A 17,706-nucleotide genomic window follows, 5' to 3' on the forward strand; every position below is an offset into this window, starting at 1 on the left:
CTGTCTGTCTGTCTGTCTGTCTGTCTGTCTGTCTGTCTTTCTGTCTTTCTGTCTTTCTGTCTTTCTTCTTTTTTATCTAAGATTATTTAATTCAGTGCAGTCAGGGCTGTGATCCCTTGATCAAGATTCCCCTTTGCCTCAGGGCTTAGATGCAGTTTGTATATCCCTCCCCAAAAGGACACAATCCTTCCTCCCCTCACCCCATTATAACTTCCTTCACTCTCCCTCACCTACTTCACATAGCAGATTTGAACACTTCAAGAGCCCTCCTGTTTCAGAGCCCCTGGACCCACAGTTATCTTCGCCTCCAGTGCCCACCAGTTATGAGGACTGTTCTTCCCATTAGCCCTCTTACAAAACACTGCACTCCACTCCCCTGTCTGTGGACCTACTCCACTCCCATGTCTGTGGAAATAGTGTATTCTCTACTTATTTTTACTGCTTTAATTTTTATTAATAACTCACCCTGCCATGTTCGTTTGCTCATGTGTTCAGTGTTCTTTCAAAGGACTAGCCAGATATGGACAAGGGCTGGCTTAGTGGCTATGCGTGTGCTCAGGGGCTGTTGTCAGTGTCTGTCTCAGTTATCTGAACCTTATCTGCTGAGGCAGAGCCTCCTACAGACTCTGGAGCTGGCCAGTGAGCCTTGGGGATCCTCCTGCCTCCACCTCTCCAGCACTGGGTTTAGAGATACCTGCTCCTCTGTCTGGCTTTTTCCATAAATGATGGGATCCATGCCTGAGGATAGTTAAGGAATGCTGGGTTCATGGCTGCTGCTGGGTCGTTGGTGTTAGGACATACAGCTTTGTACGTGTTAGCATGCCCTTCCACGTGTGCCTTACCTGTGGCAGCCAATGACCTGTGCCAATCCGGTGCTCATAGGATACATTTGGAGTATGTTTGCTGAGATGTTTACCTACCACATTTTCTAAGTAGAGACCCCTCAAATAACTATTTTTGGGTTTCCTGAAAATAAAACCCTAAAACTTTATCCTTCCACCTAGACAAAGACATTTCCTGGCTAAGGCTTCTCCCTCTTTCCTTCCTCCCATGCTGAGTTTCCATATTTTAATTTTTAACAAGAATGAGAGAGTGAGAGATTCACAAACCCCTGGCTGCTTTGTCATGTTGTCTTCATCCAGGGACTGCAGAAATCTTGATTCTAAAGAGGGAGAGAAAAGTCCACATTAAAGAAAGTGTCCCCAGGCTTTGCTCCAAGATCAGAGCAACATTGAAAACCCAGGAAGCCTGTGCATTGTTCAAATTCTCACTATGCCCTTTTCAGTTTTGATAGGAAAGAAGAAAAAAAAAAGTGCACATGGCAGGCTTTCAAAGTGTAAGGTCAACCTGAAATTTAAATAACAGAAACACCAAAGATGTGAAATGTGTTTCCAGATTATTGCACACAACAGGAATGAGAAAAGGATGCTGTTTGGGTGAATGCTTCTGGAATTCTTACCTCCAAAATCTGCCACCACAGCATGGCCGTCCTCATAGAGAAGAATATTGTGACTAGGAGAGAAGAAGACTGTGTAAGTTGTATTGAGTGGTGACTAGCTTGCCTCTCAGGTAGTCATTTGTTACCACAGTGGGGAAATGTACTAACTCTATTGCTCTTGGGTTTTGTTGATCCAGAAAAGGGATTTACAAAATGTGGTCATGTTCTAGCTCCCATCGACAGTGTGAAGATTTTCTACTTCAACAAACCCTCTAAGCTGGTCAACAGGCCTTGTTTGTTGATGAAGTCCTCCAGCTCACAGAGTCTTGTTTGAAAGTGCGGCTCTGGGTAGGCAAGGCATGGAATTAACTGGCTGCATCCAAAGCATGGATCTTTCAAAGAGAGGCACCAAGTGGGTATGCCATCAAGAATAGTCACCTGAATAGTCACCTGAGATCCTTGAGATCCACATGAGAGAAGCACATAAGTAAGAGAAGCACATAATTAAGCCTTGCATGTTATCCTCTGGCCTTCATCCGTGTCTTGTGACCTGTGTATGTAGATACCCCCAACTGCCCTCTCACTAAATACTTGTGTGTGTGTATTTTTTATATATGGGTATAATTTTAATTCATGGAATACAACTGAGGTCCGTTAAATGGTATCAGCTAAACTACAGTTTAAAAAACTACAGTTTAAAAAGCTAGTAAGCCTCCAAAACTACTCTTCTAGCCCAGAAATCTAGAGGATCAGGAAGACCATGAGGGAATGTCAGAAATGATCTTAGCACAAGAGAAGAGGGGAACCAAGGGAGGACAATGTCAACCAACCAGTTTGGTTGTTGTCATCATTTCTATGTACAAATTAGATGTCCACGAATAAATATAGACACCAGCATAGCATGGTACTTTGTAAATATGTGCATTTGAGGTTTTGATAATCTTGTCTGCATAGTACTGGAAGAGTTCCATTTTGTGAGGTAGGTCAAAGTTCGGGCAGTCTGGGGGGGGGGAGGTCATCCCTCTCCTACACAGCACGGTCTTGTAGAACAACTTATGTAGACACATTCAGTGACACACTCTGATGTTGAGGACTGTACTTGCCTTTTAATTTTTAATTACATACTATGTGGTGCTCAACCCAACTGATATGCCTACAGTGTGTTCTACATTAAGGCTCAGGGGCCGTAGCAGAAGAGGAAATAGACAGATTGTAAAACATGAAAGCTGTACTTCCTAAAAATGCCAGGAAGGCTACACATATGAAGTTTCATTAAGATGTCTGACTAACCAAGATCTGGACAAGGACTAAACCTTGGGGATTTTGGCATATCTACCTAATTTTGAGTCTGTGTTTGGCTCATGGAGGAGGCCTTTCCAAGTCAAGAGTTTGCATTCTTGGTTTTGGTGCTCGGCAGGAACAGGATTATCTTCACTGATTTATGTGTTGCTTCCTGATGCCACTTGGCTTTGCAAGAACATTACGTGGGAAAACCTTTTTGCATTGCGAATGAACTAGGAAAATAGACCTAATATACCTTGTAAATGCTAACGTTTAATGTGTGTCCAAAGTGAGATGCTAGAGTATAGGAATATTGAGAATGTCAAAACAGGAAGAGATGAGATACAATTTTTAGCACCTAATTACAAATTGGTAGGCATGATGAGGACAGTGCTGTTATAACCAAAAAATCTCAGACCAATAGGAAGATCACACACAGACATCACACAGAGACACAAGGCTCATCCAAAGAGCTGCACAGCCCACATCCTGTCAAGGGAGTGTGGGTGTCAAAATCTACCCATAACACTTAAATATATGTCGAGCAAAGTTCCACCAGACACAGTAAAATCATGGCTAACCCCTGCTACTAATTGTTTCCTTGTTAATTCCAGTTAGTAAGCAAGATGAGCAACTGAAGCCTTGTCTGTCTGTCTGTCTGTTTGTTTGTTTGTTTGTTTGTTTGTTTGTTTGAGACAGGGTTTCCCTGTGTAGCCCTGGCTGTCCTGGAATTCACTTTGTAGACCAGGCTGGCCTCGAACTCAGAAATCCGCCTGCCTCTGCCTCCCGAGTACTGGGATTAAAGGCATGCACCACCACACGCGGCTTGAAGCCTTGTCTTTAAGAGCACTAAGTTTCCTGGATAGTTTCGCAAATGGAGTTAATCTAGGTAGCTACCTGTAGAGACCAGGGAACCTTTGCATACTTCTCCAATATAAGCCTCAAGGCAGTGCTGCAGAAACAAACCCATGGCTCTAGAGCACTGGATCCTTACATAACAATTCATTTGTTCTAAACTCATATAAATATATGTTACCAAGAATGATTACACCAGCTAGGATTAAAATATAGTCTTTTATGAAAGAAATGTAGCACCTGGTCAATAATACCAGGCTCAGCTTTCAGGATGCCCAGAGATGGATTTGGCCTCAATTGTGCTGGGTGAAGCATGGTAGTGGAAGGTTAACCGAGGGCCAGGATTGAACCCATTCCCTGATGACCCTCTAGCTTCTTCACTGTGCTGTTTTGCAGATTAAGTGACACTAAAGATAGATCCTATTACTACAGTGACAACCATGGTGTGATAGAGTAAAGGTCATATCCTGGAATAACTCAGTGCTTGCTAAATACCACTCATCAGTCTACAGATGAATGTTTAAGATTCAGAGAATGATGAGGTATACAGACATTAGGGATGATCTACCTTAGTTCATACAGAAGGGGTAGAAAGCTCAGAATTCTGGTATACCAGCACAGGCCAGAGAGCTGTCGAATGTGAACCTAGAGTTCATTTTCTTTATGTTAGATGTTAGAACATCTCAGATATTAGAACAGTCCTTGAGTAACAGTAGGTGGTCAGTGAGTTCACAGTTTATGAGTTGTGCCTATGTGCTTTTCTCTGAAGCATGGTATTTACTTGCTTCCTGTTAGCATGCCATTCTAGAAGATGCAAAGTGTACATGCTATGGATTTCATTTTCACAGGATTTATAATCTGCTAGCGAAAATGAAGATGAATGTTTCCCCCCAAAATAGCATAGGTTAAGAACTGGATTAGCTTCCAAGAAGGCTTTGAAGGTCAGTCAGCTATTATATCCACAAATATGTACCGAGACTGTCATGTGCTGGAATACTTCCAGCTGTGAAACAGGCAGGTTGAGGTTGGGACCAAACTGTAGGTATAACAAGCAAGAAGAGACTGAGAAAAGGGGAAATCAAATCCTGCAAAGATCTTGGCAAAGTCAAGAGGTGTGTGTGTGTGTGTGTATATGTGTGTGTGTGTGTGTGTGTGTGTGTGTGTGATTATAAAAGTAGATTTACTAAACCAAAGAACACTAGAAAAATCTGCAAAACAGCACAGTGAAGATGCTATAGGGTCATCAGGGAATGGGTTCAATCCTGGCCCTTAGACAGCCTTCCCCTACCACACTTCACCCAGCACAATACTAGAAAAGAATGAGATACTTTCATAAAAGTAGTATTGAATTGTGATGATCAGAAGGCCTTTTGAATGGCCAGTAACACTCGCCTGAGGCTTGAGCATGCCCAGAGAAGAGTGTGTGCTGAGTTCTGAAGCCAGCCAGAGCCTCAGAGTTGTCATCACTGTCAGTAATGAAGTTGACCTCATGTGAAAGGCACAATAAACGGTAAGCTTTCAGCAGTGTGAACACTGAAGGAATCAGATATGTTAGAGAAGAAGGCAATAGAGTGTGAAGTGGGTAAGCGCTCCTGTGGGCGAGCGAGCGCCTATCTGTTCTCCATAGTCACACTGGAGCCTGCATTAGAAAATCTTCACTGCAAGTGACAAACAGACACAGAGGGACTAAATCAGACACTGTGAATTCCTGCTGCCAAGAGATGGAACCTCCACTTATAAAACCTCAGTTTTCAGAGTCAACCAGACCCTGAGGGAGACAACCAAATACCCATCTTCAATAATGAGGTGAAGAGTCGGTGGAAACCAACCTCGTGTGTCTTTGTACCAGTATGAGTCAGCAGGCCAAGACCAACCTTCCTCTTCCTCCCCAGTGCTGTGCTGATAATCAAGGCTCTGCAAGGAATATGCAGATAAGGGGAAAGCACTTGCTACAAACAAGACCTGGGAAGCTAGCTAACCTGGTGTTAGGGTCTCAGAGCTATCAGCATCACCAGAAGCTGTGGGATAAAAACAATTCTGGGACTTCTGGGCCTCCCCTGCCCCTGTAGATCACCCGGGAGGCACTTTGTCCAGGATAAGGCCTCATGAGTGCTAGCTGAAGGCTGTGCTCAGTGGCACTTAAAGTAGAACCAATTTTACTACGGGATAATTCTCACTCCCCCTTTAGGTCTAGAGAGCCTTGCCTTCCATCTGCACTGTGACTTTGCAAAGCTGTTTCTGTTTAACTGAAAGTGTGGCTTCACCTCACCCAGAAGACCTTTGTTCCTCCAGGTGCTTGGCTACTGCACTGGGGACTGCTTTGTCTTTAACCATGAAGCAAATGACTTGAGTCAATTGTTTACATATCAGAATACTTGGGTCTTTGAAATGCCTTTTCCTCCCCGTGACTCCTCCAAATCTCTTTTAACCTCACAAGGCATGCACTTTACAAAGGACAGGATAACCCAGGGCGAGGTTTACTTCATCCTGCTAAACTGAGAGGGCAGAATTCATGGTTCTGGCCTTCATGGCTTTCTCAAACCTCTGTGTGTGTGTGTGTGTGTGTGTGTGTGTGTGGGGAGAGAGAGAGAGAGAGAGAGAGAGAGAGAGAGAGAGAGAGAGAGAGAGAGATTTTAAAGGGTTTTTCTCTTTGCTAAGACTGAATAGAAGCTAANAGAGAGAGAGAGAGAGAGAGAGAGAGAGAGAGAGAGAGAGAGAGAGAGAGAGAGATTTTAAAGGGTTTTTCTCTTTGCTAAGACTGAATAGAAGCTAAATTTCACTGGATTCTTTTCCATAAAGGAAAAATTTCTCCAATCTTAGCACAAAATTAATTTAATGAAGCCATTATGTGAGGATCAGGAGTCTTTTCATTTTAATTGCCTGTATTGAAAAGTTACCTCAAGTGCTCAAATGATTCATAATCAGCTGGTTCTGTGCTGTAGCCCAATGCTAATTGTCACTATTAATCAGACTGGCTTGATTATTGGGCTATTTCCCAATTCTGATTTCCTCCTCGGTCTGGACTGAAGTTCATGGTTGGTCTTAGAAGGAACAAGGTATCTGCTACTCTCCCTCTACTACCACGAAGAGCTTTAGGAAGAGGCCATTAATATGCATAAATATCAATTTAGGTTATTTTTCTGAATTCCAAAGCCATGCAATTGCCTGTGTCAGTTGGTCTCACAAACAATGGTTAAGGATACCACAGGCAACCTTCAGTGTCCTTATTTGGAGAGATGACTGCCCCAGTGAGTAACTGTAACAACAGTGCAGAGCTTCCCAGATGTGCTGCAGGCAGGCTTTCTGAGGTATCCCTGAAGGTGATTAACTCATGATTAAAGAACTGGCAAACGGTGCCTGGAAGCATTCCAAGGGTTAGGTCACTGGAAGCAGTCAGGCTTCCTTCAATCTTATCACACTGTGAAAATCATTAGTTTACAAACACATGCTCCTGACAAGCCATCCTTCACACCCTAAGCCGAGGAGTAGTCCTGGATCTGCCACCCGCCACACCTCTCCTGCCTGCAGTGCCTGGAGATGGCTGGGTCTCTTCCAAGTACAGGCTTCTCACTGGGGAGTCCCACCTCAGTGACCTTCAGCAGTCCATTACACTGTTCCCTACTGAGCTGAGCGTTGGTCCTGTCACACTGAATGTCATCTCAGACAAGACTCAAATATCCTGAACCTCTTCCAGTGACTCAAATGTAGTGGCAGCACACCGACTAAGTCTTTGATATGAACACCATTCACAACTATGTGCTTTGTACTTTTGTTCCTTTTGTAAAAATTATTCAGTCCTTGGTAGCTACACATATGTTCTTTTATGGTTTCACTTTGACCTCTTTATGCCTTCAATTTTTGGCATAAACTTAGGCAACTCCATTACTCTTGAGTTCCTCTTTATTTGTTTCTTGGAGCTCACTATTATTTAGCGAGAGGCTCTTTCTGTGTCCAAAAAGTACCCCAGGATTTCTACCTCCATACCCCAGGACTCCAACTGTGTCCAAACAATTCTTTGTTAATCTTTTGCAATCTAAGTAAAGCCCATGGTATTTCTGATAAATACCCGTTAGGTATTTTACCACAGTCCCTAGTTCTTCTCCATCTCCAGAGAACCAGAGTTTAGGTCTTCATATCAGTCCTTTAAACCTAGAATTCTACCCTTTCGTAGGATGTCATTCTACAATATGTTGTTAGGGTAGAACCGACTCAGTCTGCTTCAAGCTGACTGACTGACTGTTGTTTCCCAAAGGTTTGCAGAACAGTTTTTTTTTTTTTTCAGTCTGACAGTCCACAGCAAGTTGGGGATAGCAATGCCCAGGTCTGAACATAATCTAGGTGAGAGAGAGGCAGCTTTCCTAAAGCCCAGAATCATGAACTTCTAAACACCAAAAGCCTAATTTCACTCAACTCCTGGAAACCATGGAAACGAAACACTCCAATAAATGCAAAGGATTGCAGAGCCCCTTCTCCTCCTAAAACTAACTTCCGTCTGTCGGTAGAAGTATATTTGAAAGCTTACCCCAAAGCCTCTGGATTTGTCCCAATGCCACTGGGATTGAAGATATAGATTATGAGATCTGTATCATGCTTCAAACTGCTTATTGAGGGTAATATGAAAAAGCACATCCTCTTCACTCAGCATTTGCTCCGAACGTGAAATGCAAGAGGGGAAGGGGGGGGATGTATTCACCGAGATCACCTAAGCACCCACATGTGCCCCTGTTGGGAGAGTCTGGGGATAAATGGTCTAGAATCCTCAAGCGATTAGTCTCATCTTTGAACAAATGGAATTAGTTCTTGGCCGTTTTAATAGAGATTAGTCTTATGGGGACGTTTAGGTACTAAAAGTACAAAATGGAACATTCTTGGATGCTGAAGTGACAGATAGGGAATTCCACAAGTGACAGCTGAGAGTTTATCTCACAGGGCTCCTCCTACTTCAATCTGAAATTGAGGCAGAGAGGAAGAAGTTAGAAGCCTGTATCTACTTGATAGTATTTAGCACTCTTCAGTTCATTGGACCATGCCTGAACAGGAACTTCTGATTTCAAGTAGGGGGGCTAGGAAACCTAACTTTGGGAGCCACAGGCAGCCACTATGGGAGAATCTTTTTGCACAAAGCATGTGGGTCAAAACTGAAGAATGAAGAAAATGCCAAATATCTGTTTATGTAAAAGAAACGAGTAGTTAGTCTGATTAATACAAGAAAGTTACTATCCCAAAATAACTAAAGAAACTTCTAAGTGTGATTTCCCACTGTGACAAGAATAATTTCCTTGTTCTCTTTCTGAAATCTTAGTTATAGAAACAGCAAAGGCATCAACTTTCCCAGAGAAGCACAGCTCCAAGTGTGAGGAGAGAGCCCACGTGTTCCAGAAAAACACCTGGACAGGAAAACCAACCGCAGCAAGGTCTCGGCAGTAGAAGTGACTCAGACGTGCATGTGACACATGCTGCAAACGTCCTTATAGAACTGGACAGTGTCCTACTTAGCTTTAACTGACAGCTTGGCACAGGTGAGAGTCATCTCAAAAGGGAGTCTCATTTGAGGGAATTTATAGTTCAGATTGGCCTATGGTCTTGTCTGAGAGAGTGTCTTGATTACTAATTGATGTACAATGGCCAACCCACTGTAGGTGGCTCCATTCCCTAGGCAGTTGGTACTGGGTTGTACCAAACAAAACAACAACAACAACAACAACAATGAATCATGAGCTCACAAAATCCATTAAACAGCACCCTCCGTACCCAATTCCTGCTGTCCTTCTCGGCTGTGAGGGAGTTCCCTGACTAGAAGTAACATTTCATGAAATAGCAAGCTTGTCTACCTTCAGGTTCCTGCCCTGACTTACTTCAGCAATGGACTGTGGCCTGAAAATCAGAGCCAAGTGAATATTTTCTTCCCCTGTGTTGCTTTATCACAGAAACACAATGAGGCTAGAAGAGGGGGCTCCTGGGAGCTTCTTAGATGGTTTTTATTCTATAAAGGAAACATTTGGATATCTTTTCCATAGGCCTCTGACATAGCAACTGACCTTCCCCCTGCTCAGCCACTCACTGCTGTTTCCTGAGCCCCACAGACCCCATGTGCCTCCACCCCATGCTAAGAGGAGACACAGATATTCAGAAGCCAACCTCATGCTTCCTCTTGTTGAAAGAATCTTCTCATCCATAGCTAAAAATCCAGATCCAAGGCACCAATTTGCCAAGGATTTTCTGGGCACTCACTTGGCACTAGGGCATAAAAATGTCTCTCTGTGATATTAAAATTCTGCCCCAAGTAGGAATAGGGGAGTGATGAGTGGGGCGAAAGGTCAAAGGAAGGAAATGGCAGACATCCTCTCCTTGAGAAGAGAAACCACATAAGTGTGGAGTGGTAGATACTATTGATATTATGTCTACCACATTTTCTGCTGAGGATCCCCCAAATCCTGAAGTCAGTATATCCAAGAGAGTAGGAACCAGACAGATCCCAGAAGGCAGGCAGATAGGGGAAAGAGGCTTTAAGTAGATCAGTGCATCTTTCTCTTAAACATTAACACGGCCAGCTTTCCGTTATTCTCCCTGGCAGAGGGAAGAGTTAGGGTAGGGACACTTTCAAACCTCCCATTGGAGGTAGCCTCCTGTGGTAGGAATCAGCCACCTTCTTCTTTGTCTGGATTATTTGATATTCTCTGTAGCCCAAACTGGCCAATTCTGAGGGGATTTAGCCTCAGACAATACTCCAATTTACCCAAAATGTCAATTTACCCCATACACATATGAAAGTTTGGGCTCTGTAAGATAAACTCACATTATTGGTCCAGATTCCTTCCCCCTGTCTCCTTGTGTTTTGCTGTATGTGAGAGCTTACTTTAATAAAATCTGGATTTATGCTGAACCCCTGCCGCTCTTGCCTGAGTATTCAGGCAAGAAATAGAACCCACCCCTAGGACCCTGGGAGACCCCATCATGACAACACCGTACCTGCATTAAGCAGACGATGGCAGTGCATAGAATTAGCACTTGGGAAACAGCTGGACTTTATCAACATACTCAATCACCTGCTCTTGGCAGTAAAGCAGCCTTGGGCTTGAGCAAGTCACCGTAAGCGCACAGGCAAAGATATGCTATCTCTGGCCAGCAGAGGCTTTGTGCCTATATAGCTTGCCCTCCAAAGAGCACCCCTCACCTCTCAGAAGGCCCAACAAATAAGTGGTTTTAAAAGAAGTTATTGGTTTCAGGGGAATTTGTATGTGGCTCTTTAGGAACAGGGATTAGTATTTGGGAGAGAAAACGGTTTGCTTATTGGAGTACTTGACCTGGTTGCTTCACCCACAGTCCCTACATCCCTACTCAGCAAACACAGGGAGGCTTAATGCTCTCATTTCTACAGGAATGTGGGTTAAAAATGCACTTAGTCTCACAGGCTTTCCGTCAAGGGCACTTTGAAAATTCAAAAGGAATGGACAAATCTATTTTTTAAAGACTCCCTGAGCCACTCAGTGTCTCCGTGGCTGTCGGGAAGATGTACTGCAGACTTCCTTACAGACATTAGGCATTCTGTTGGGGGTGGGGCAGAGGTATTAGTCCCAGGGATGTCAGGGAAGGGCTGTGATGGCTGAGAGCCAGAGTGTATGACTGCTTGCAGAATAAGACAGGCTCTTTCTTGATTTCTTCTTCCCTTTGCTCAGCCTGCCTCCTACAAGTGGAATTTGCTTCTATCTTTCTCTCTAAATAAATATTCTCATTTTTCAGGACTCTGCTCAGCATTTGATTCTCTTCCTGACTTTCACATCATGTCTTTTACTACCAGTAAGGCTATAAGATACCAGAGGCTAGATGCATGAGACAGGGGAGTTACTGGTGACCAGTAAATTAATTTAACTTTATTTTTGAGGGGTGGTGAGAAATGATCTTATTTAACTCAAGAAGACCTCAGATTTACTATGCAGATGAAGATAAACATAAACTCCTGATCTGCTGGCCCCTGCTTCTCAAGAGCTGGCATAACAGACATACTCCACCATGCCTGTAACAAAGTTTGTTCCTGTACTGAAGGAATACAGGTTAGAAGGAGTGAGAGAGCCAGAGACTTCTTATGTGGGGCTTACATGCTCGGGCAGCTATTCCCAAACTTTTTAGAATGGAATTCTGATGTTATTCAGACTACATGGTTGTTTCATATTTTCTATTAATATTCACATTTACCATTCGAAGTCTCTAGGATTTAAAACCTTAATTTCTCCCCTTTAGCCTTATCTGTGTGCTTTCCTGTGGTCAAGATTTCTCCAGCAAATATTGGAAGAGTACTTAGTAATTTAGGTTTAGTCTATGACTGTACACTGTGCAGGAGACAGCTTTCCAGAAAATCATTTTTCCAGTAAAGATAAGGAAATGAGTTAAACACTCTCCACTCCGTCTCTGGAATAATCTGCTGTCCTATATTAGCCAGACCTCCTTGTCTTTCCTGACCAGCTAATTCTAAGCTCTGCCTCAGGACCAAGCAGAGAGTCAGCCTGCTTTTAAAAATTACTCAAATAATGTAGTTCCTGTCAGGACTGAATTGAATGTATGCTACAGTGTTCAGTCTTACATTCAACAATTATTATATGTTCTCTTCTCAGATAATTTTGTTTTGTACTTGTTTTTGTTTGTAGGCTGTATATAGGATAAGCATGCAAACAGAGTATGGCTTATAACATAGTCTGTTTCCCATGCACATTAAAACATGTGTAAGCCACTTTGTGTCTTTTATATCCAAGCATTAGACAAACTGCAGTAGCTCAGGAAGCATTTACAATATTACTGCAGGCTTTTTTGCTTTGGCATTGTTTGCAAACCACTCTCTCTTCCTCCCACTACCGTCTCACCTTTCCCATCTGCCCCTTAAACACTTCTGGTGAACAGTTGTCACCAAGTCCTCCTGGCATTTCAGTCGTACCACAGAACATGGGTAAACTGTTCTTCCTGACCTCTTAGTGTCTTATATCAGCACAAATCCAGTCACAAAATCACAACACAGGACCATGCCTGATTCTCTTCTTTAAGCCCCTCACAACATGTCCTTATACCCTATAAATTATGTTTATAGGACACAGTCTTCTCTGTCTCTTGTGTTCGCTGTGCCTTCTCCAACTCAGTAGAAGGTAATGTTTCCCCTTTTATAGGTGAGTTAGAATTTTTCCATTTGTAGAGCACATTACAGATCATTCCCATTCAGGAGGAGGTGTGGCCTATGTGCACTACATAAATGCAGACACATATGGAGGTCAGAACAGGACTCTGAACTCCTGGCCCTGGTGTTACAGATGATTGTAAGTCTCTATGTGGGTACAGGGGAACCCAGGTCCTCTGTAAGAGCAGGGCTCTTCCTGCTGTGTCAGTCTCCAGACTTTCTATGACAATTTACACCTGGTGTTAATACTTCTAGAGACAGCTGAAGAACTGATGCTGAAAAGCTGAAAATGCTTTGTTTAAGGTCACACACTTGCTGAAGGGGTCACATTTCCAAGCACAATTCCCATTGAGTTGGCTTCTTCCAAATTCATTTGCTTTCCTTCATATATGCGTTCACTGGTTCACATGGGGTGGTTTTAAATGAAGTAAGAAAAGAAAATGGCCTAATCTGCTGTGCTAATTCATGAATGCTCACACTGAACAGTGATTTTAGTGGAGACATGCATGATGGAACTGGACGTAGAATACTTGGGTTCAAAGGTCAGCTCTATTTACTTGTGGTTTTGTTGTTGTTGTTTGTTTTGACTTGCACAAAACTCAAGTCCAAGTGCATCAGGGACCTCAACAAAAAACTGGATACACTGAACCTAATAGAAGAGAAAGTGGGAAAAGTCTTGAATGCATTGGCACAGGGGAAAAGTTCCTGAACAGAACACCAATGGCTCAGGCTCTAAGATCAACTATTGATAACTGGGACCTCATGAAACTGAAAGGCTTCTGTAAGGCAAAGGACACTGTCAATAGGACAAAACAGCAACCTACAGATTAGGAAAAGATCTTCACTAACCTTACATCTGATAGAGGGCTAGTATACAAAATATATAAAGAACTCAAGACTCCATAAAATGAAATAACCCAATGAAAAATGGAGTACAGAGCTAAACACAGAATTCTCAACAGAGGAATGTCAAAAGGCCAAGGATTTTGGAAAAGAAATTAATGTGTCATGTTTCAATTTTTTCTTCTATAACATGGACAGTTTCAGTTAAAGATTAAATGAAATAATCCTGGTGAACAAAAATGTATCAAGGTCAAGTCTGATACATAGTGTTTCCTTCATAAGGTGATAAACAGTGGGAATGACATCATCACTGGAAAATTAAGTAGTTGGTTTCTCATAAACAGACTAGGGATGACAAGCCAAGAAAACAGTGGGGGAGTCTTCATGGAATGGTAAGAAAAGTGAGCGCATGCCTGTGTCTTGTACACAGAAGGGGAATGCTTAAACAACCTTATGCAGGGAGCAGAGAACAGTGTTCGGGAAATCACCTTAAGAGGTTGAGTCTTTCAGCAAGTGTGCCTGCACTTCATAGTTCCCAGCACTAACTGAATCTCCACAGGGTTCAGGCACTGCCTCCCTTTCCTGTTTGAACAGCTCTTTCTTGAGAAGAGCTGAGTTCTTATGAAGGGGCTGCACCCGCTCCATTGGAAAGCGCTGCTCACAGGACAAAGGTTTTTGTTTCTTTTCCCACTTTCCAAGATCTCCTCAGCATGGCTGGAAGCCTGGAGCACTGATCACCCAGGTGTCTGACAAGGCATTCCCTGTAAGAGTGTTGGTGGGTGGAGCCTCCAGGGACCCTCAAACTTCTAGCATCTAAACTCTGAAGCTTGCATTCTTTCTGTTTTAAATTGTGATTCTTGGTCCTGTGCTAGGAAGGGAAGAAGATTGAGAAGACCGAGATGCCAGCTGTGGTCCAATTCTATCAATGAATATTTTGAGAAACAATTTTGCCTCAATTCACTCATTTCTCAGGACGTTACTCAATTCCTCTCACCTTGTCAGGTCCTTGCAAGGACTGAACATGAAGCCTCAGCCTGAACATGCTGAAGCTCCAGGAATTACAGATGCTGTGCGCCTCACACCATGCTCCACACTCTGCTAGAAGTACCTCAATGGTGGAATCAAGTCTTTAAGCACTTAAAGATTTAACTACGGAAACTTCCAGGGACCCCAGGCTGATGATGCCTTGCATGCTGTCTACTCTGCCTCTGTGTACAATGCTGTAGGGCACGGCAGATGGCAGAACCCTTAAATGTCACAGACACTCTTAAGAAGAAAGTCCTAGCAACTGCTCTTCCACACGCAAGCAAATAAGTAACTAGCTCACTACAGACAGAAGTAAACTTTATTCAAGAAAATAAAAAGCAAACAGAGCTGGTGAGATGGCCCAGCATGTAAAGGCCACTGCTGCCAAGGCTTATTACGAGTTCAGACCTAGGACCTACATCCTAGGAGGAAAAAACTGACTCCTAGTAGTTGTCTTATGACACCTACTTGTGCGCTACAGTATGCAAGTGTTTATTTCACACCCCCAATATATGGAATTATTTTCAAACAAGCAAAATAAGTTTTAAAAATTTAATTTATTTTTAATAATTTGTGTGTATATCTGCTTAAGAAGAAAGTCACTTGCAAAGGTCAGAAGAGGGTGTGGATTCCATTGGAAATTGAATTGTAAGCAGTTTTGAGTCATCAGACCTGAGTCCTGAGAACTGGACTCAGGATGAAGTTTTGAAGGCAAATAATTGCTTCTAATGACTGGGAAAGGACGTATTGCTAACCTTCACATTACCCTGTAGATATACATGTTTCTGATGTGTATCACAGCAGTTTCTGTAACTGACACATGTTGATGCTATCCCAACGCTGACATTCCCTTACAATTGGCCACTGAAATTTACTGAAGATTCTTTATAGCATGATCTAATATTCTGGAGGCTGCCTGAGGTGTTCTGTCCTTGTGAAGTCACCCTGTGGCTGACATATTCTTGTGTGTTAATGTTGAGGGCTCTGAGATCTTTACAAGGTGAAAGGGGGCTAAAAGACTCATGTGCAACTCTCCCAGGTCTTTCCTGTATTTTTGGCAAAGTGAATGTCAAAGAAGACATGGTAGGCAAGAAAGGGACGCCAGCATCTTACCCCAGGATCCCTTCCAGAACCCTCAGAATTGATTTCTGCCTTTTGTTTGAGCAATTAGATGCCTAAGGTGGATTCCACGAAAGGTCCTGAACATTTTATAGTGCATAGATTTAAACAGAACATTATTGAGGTTTTATGCCTCCAAATAAGTATATAGGCCTAGTCTACATGATGCTGACCTCCAGCTGTAGAGAGCTCTACTTTCTACCAGACTTGTGCACACTCTGTCCACCCATTTTTCCAGTCTACAGAAAATAGCTGAAGTGCATCTCTCCCTTAGCTTCTTCCTTTCATTGCTTGTCCTAAACACCTCTCCATTTTACCTTTCCTGATTGTGGTGTCCTAAATGAGAATGTTCTTATGGACTCATGTGTTTGAATACTTGGTCCGCAGTTGGTGGAACCATTTGGAAAGAATCAGGAGGTGTGGTAGTATGAATGAGAATAGCCCCCACAGGCTCATAGACTTTAATATTGGGTTGCCAGGAAGTAAGATTATTTGAAAGGCTTAGGAGGTGTGGCCTTGTTGGAGGCAGTGTGTCACTAGATTTGTGCTTTAGGGTTTCAAAATCTATTCTAAGCCCAGACTCTCCCCTTTTCTGCTGCATGTAGATCTCAGTTACTTCTCCACCACTGTGTCTGCCTTCATGTTCCCCACCATAACAATGATCTAAACCTCTGAAACTTTAAGCAAGCCCCAATTAAATGCTTTCCTTTATAAGAGCTGTCTTCTCCTCACAGCCATGAAACACTGACTGAGATGGAGGTGTGGGTTTTGTGAAGGTCACTGAGGGTAGGTTTGGGGATTTGAAACATTTTCTTTCATTCTCATGTGCTTTCTGTCTCTTGCTTGTAGATCAAGATGTGAACTCTCAGCTGCTGCTGTAGCCACATTTGCTATGCCTTCTCTCCACCATCCTACACGCTAACCCTCTGGAACTGTAAGCCCAATTAAATTCGTTCCTTTACAAGTTGCCTTAGTCACAGCAACTTGTTACAGAAATAAGAAAGTAACTAAGAAGCCTCTCTGTTGATACCTTTCAACTGCGCATGTGAGAGATCACAGTTTACATTAGCCATGCTCTTCTACGGTGTGACCTCCTCAAGAACATGCGCCTGCCTTAATCACTTTAATTATCAGTCCAATGTTCACTCCAGAAATGTGTGCATAGGGAGTATATGAATCAATATTTTGCTTTTCTTATTTTTTATGTTTAATATGCTACTTCATGAATAGTCTGCCAAAGGTTTCTTACTGAAGAAAGAAAACCTCAATCTAAATCACAATGAGTTGTACTATCTCACCCACATACCAACGAGGCAAATTAGAGACAGAAACATATTCCATTTTGAAGTATTAGAGAATGACATATGCAGCCAAAAAGTCACCATAGAATAGTGATTTGCACTACTTTAAAATAGCACACGTTAGGAATATACTCATCATTGAGAGAAATGAAGCAATCAAAGCATGAGTAGTGTGGAGCATAGGATAGTTAAGGAGCTGCTACCTTGAGTGATCTGTTATTTTGATAAAGATCTCCATGAATGTATGCAGTCATACAGTTATCTTCAGTATGCAGTCATCTCCAGGTATCTATTTAAAGCCAGTGACAAACTTTTCTATGAGGGACAGAAGGAGGACACAGAGTTGGGGAGGTTAGGAAAGATGTAGGTAGAGAAATAAGACTAAAGCTACCAGACACTGGAGAAGGCGAGTAACAGAACTACCAGAACTTTGCTAAATAGAAACAGTATCAAACTGCCTTCTAAATATGTATTTCTAAACATAGAGATTAGTGAAGTTCCCAGTCTTTGTCAGAGCAGCTCATTTTTAAAATGGGCAGTGAGTGGTCGATATAGAGACTCAAAACCAGTCAAAGCACGGAGAACAAGTACCTGAGGAAGGTTCAGAATAAATGGAATCTCTCTCTCTCTCTCTCTCTCTCTCTCTCTCTCTCTCTCTCTCACACACACACACACACACACAC

At 42.7% G+C, this 17,706-nt stretch overlaps 1 protein-coding gene across 1 annotated transcript in view; it reads right to left on the reverse strand.

Moving 5' to 3' along the window:
* Nucleotides 1-17,706, reverse strand: part of Tnni3k (TNNI3 interacting kinase) — a 259,531-nt gene that overhangs the window by 86,092 nt on the left and 155,733 nt on the right. Inside the window, 2 exon segments of the mRNA XM_021157700.2 lie at nucleotides 1,110-1,162; nucleotides 1,460-1,512. Coding sequence (XP_021013359.1) covers nucleotides 1,110-1,162; nucleotides 1,460-1,512 — 106 coding nt within the window.

The sequence above is a fragment of the Mus caroli genome, chromosome 3, assembly GCF_900094665.2.
Source record: "Mus caroli chromosome 3, CAROLI_EIJ_v1.1, whole genome shotgun sequence".
Lineage (NCBI taxonomy): Eukaryota > Metazoa > Chordata > Mammalia > Rodentia > Muridae > Mus > Mus caroli.